Source organism: Suillus subaureus (genome assembly GCF_016647635.1).
Source record: "Suillus subaureus strain MN1 chromosome Unknown BJ212scaffold_527, whole genome shotgun sequence".
Lineage (NCBI taxonomy): Eukaryota > Fungi > Basidiomycota > Agaricomycetes > Boletales > Suillaceae > Suillus > Suillus subaureus.
In genome coordinates, this window is record NW_024539083.1 from 11430 (window position 1) to 12189 (window position 760).

Here is a 760-nt window from a genome sequence, read left to right on the forward strand (position 1 = left end):
TATCCTCCGGAATACCCAACTAGAAAGACAGTACTGCAGTAATGTTTATCAATAAGAAGTGCACTTGAACAACTCTCGAACGGCTGGCAAATTATGGAGCTCAGTCAAGTATCTCGTCGCCAGCGCTTGAAACAACAGCTCGTGATGCTCGTCATGGTATGGAGTATGCACATGTGCCATCTCGTGCGCCATGATATAATACCTGCGGAAGATTAGTAAATACTAAAGGACAGGATTCCGTGAGTGCTTGCCAGTCAACATAAGCCTTTCCAGCAGGAGCATCTTTGTCTAGGTAGTAGGCATTAGCCTTGGTGACGGAAGAATCGATCATGCAGATCACGTACGGTTCTGCATAGTGTTCCAGACCGAAAAATATCTGATCATTGCGGTTGAAACCCATCAGATTCGAGTCCTCGCCGTGAAAGAATACATGACACCGTGTCTGATTAATTGAAAAGACTTTTGCGAGGTCACTAATGATATTCCCAAAGGCTTCGCGTTCCTTTGGGGGAACACCCAAGATTGTCCCCTCTGAAACAAACGTCAGTCTAGCAGCTAGAAACGGGAAGCATTCAACTCACTTCGCTTCCAGACTTTGACCTGCCCGACGTGTTGATCCTCTTCGTCGATTTAATCATAGGCTGCCAGACTCTAAGTTGGACAACGTACCACATTCTTCGAGATCCGTCTTTGCAACCTTCTTCTCATCGCAGTATGCGACGTTTTTCTGCTTCTTCCCTCCACCGACCTGCTCCCGATT

At 46.7% G+C, this 760-nt stretch overlaps 1 protein-coding gene across 1 annotated transcript; it reads right to left on the reverse strand.

The window, feature by feature from the left end:
• On the reverse strand, positions 1-484 carry BJ212DRAFT_865103 (uncharacterized protein). The gene is made up of 3 exons (XM_041344228.1): positions 345-484; positions 252-288; positions 1-202 (listed from the first exon to the last, which is right to left on the reverse strand). Exons 1-3 carry the CDS (start codon positions 382-384, stop codon positions 49-51), a joined length of 231 nt encoding a protein of 76 aa, XP_041184903.1. The 5' UTR covers positions 385-484; the 3' UTR covers positions 1-48.
• Positions 485-760: the final 276 nt, after the last annotated feature.

What these genes read in the sequence shown, in the direction of transcription:
- BJ212DRAFT_865103 (XM_041344228.1), bottom strand. Translation starts at nt 384, where the DNA reads ATGATCAGATATTTTTCGGTCTGGAACACTATGCAGAACC. An exon ending in CTGGAACACTATGCAGAACC is followed by an intron (nt 289 to 344) that starts GTACGTGATCTG and finishes CCTACTACCTAG; the next exon opens with ACAAAGATGCTCCTGCTGGA. An exon ending in GGAAAGGCTTATGTTGACTG is followed by an intron (nt 203 to 251) that starts GCAAGCACTCAC and finishes AATCTTCCGCAG; the next exon opens with GTATTATATCATGGCGCACG.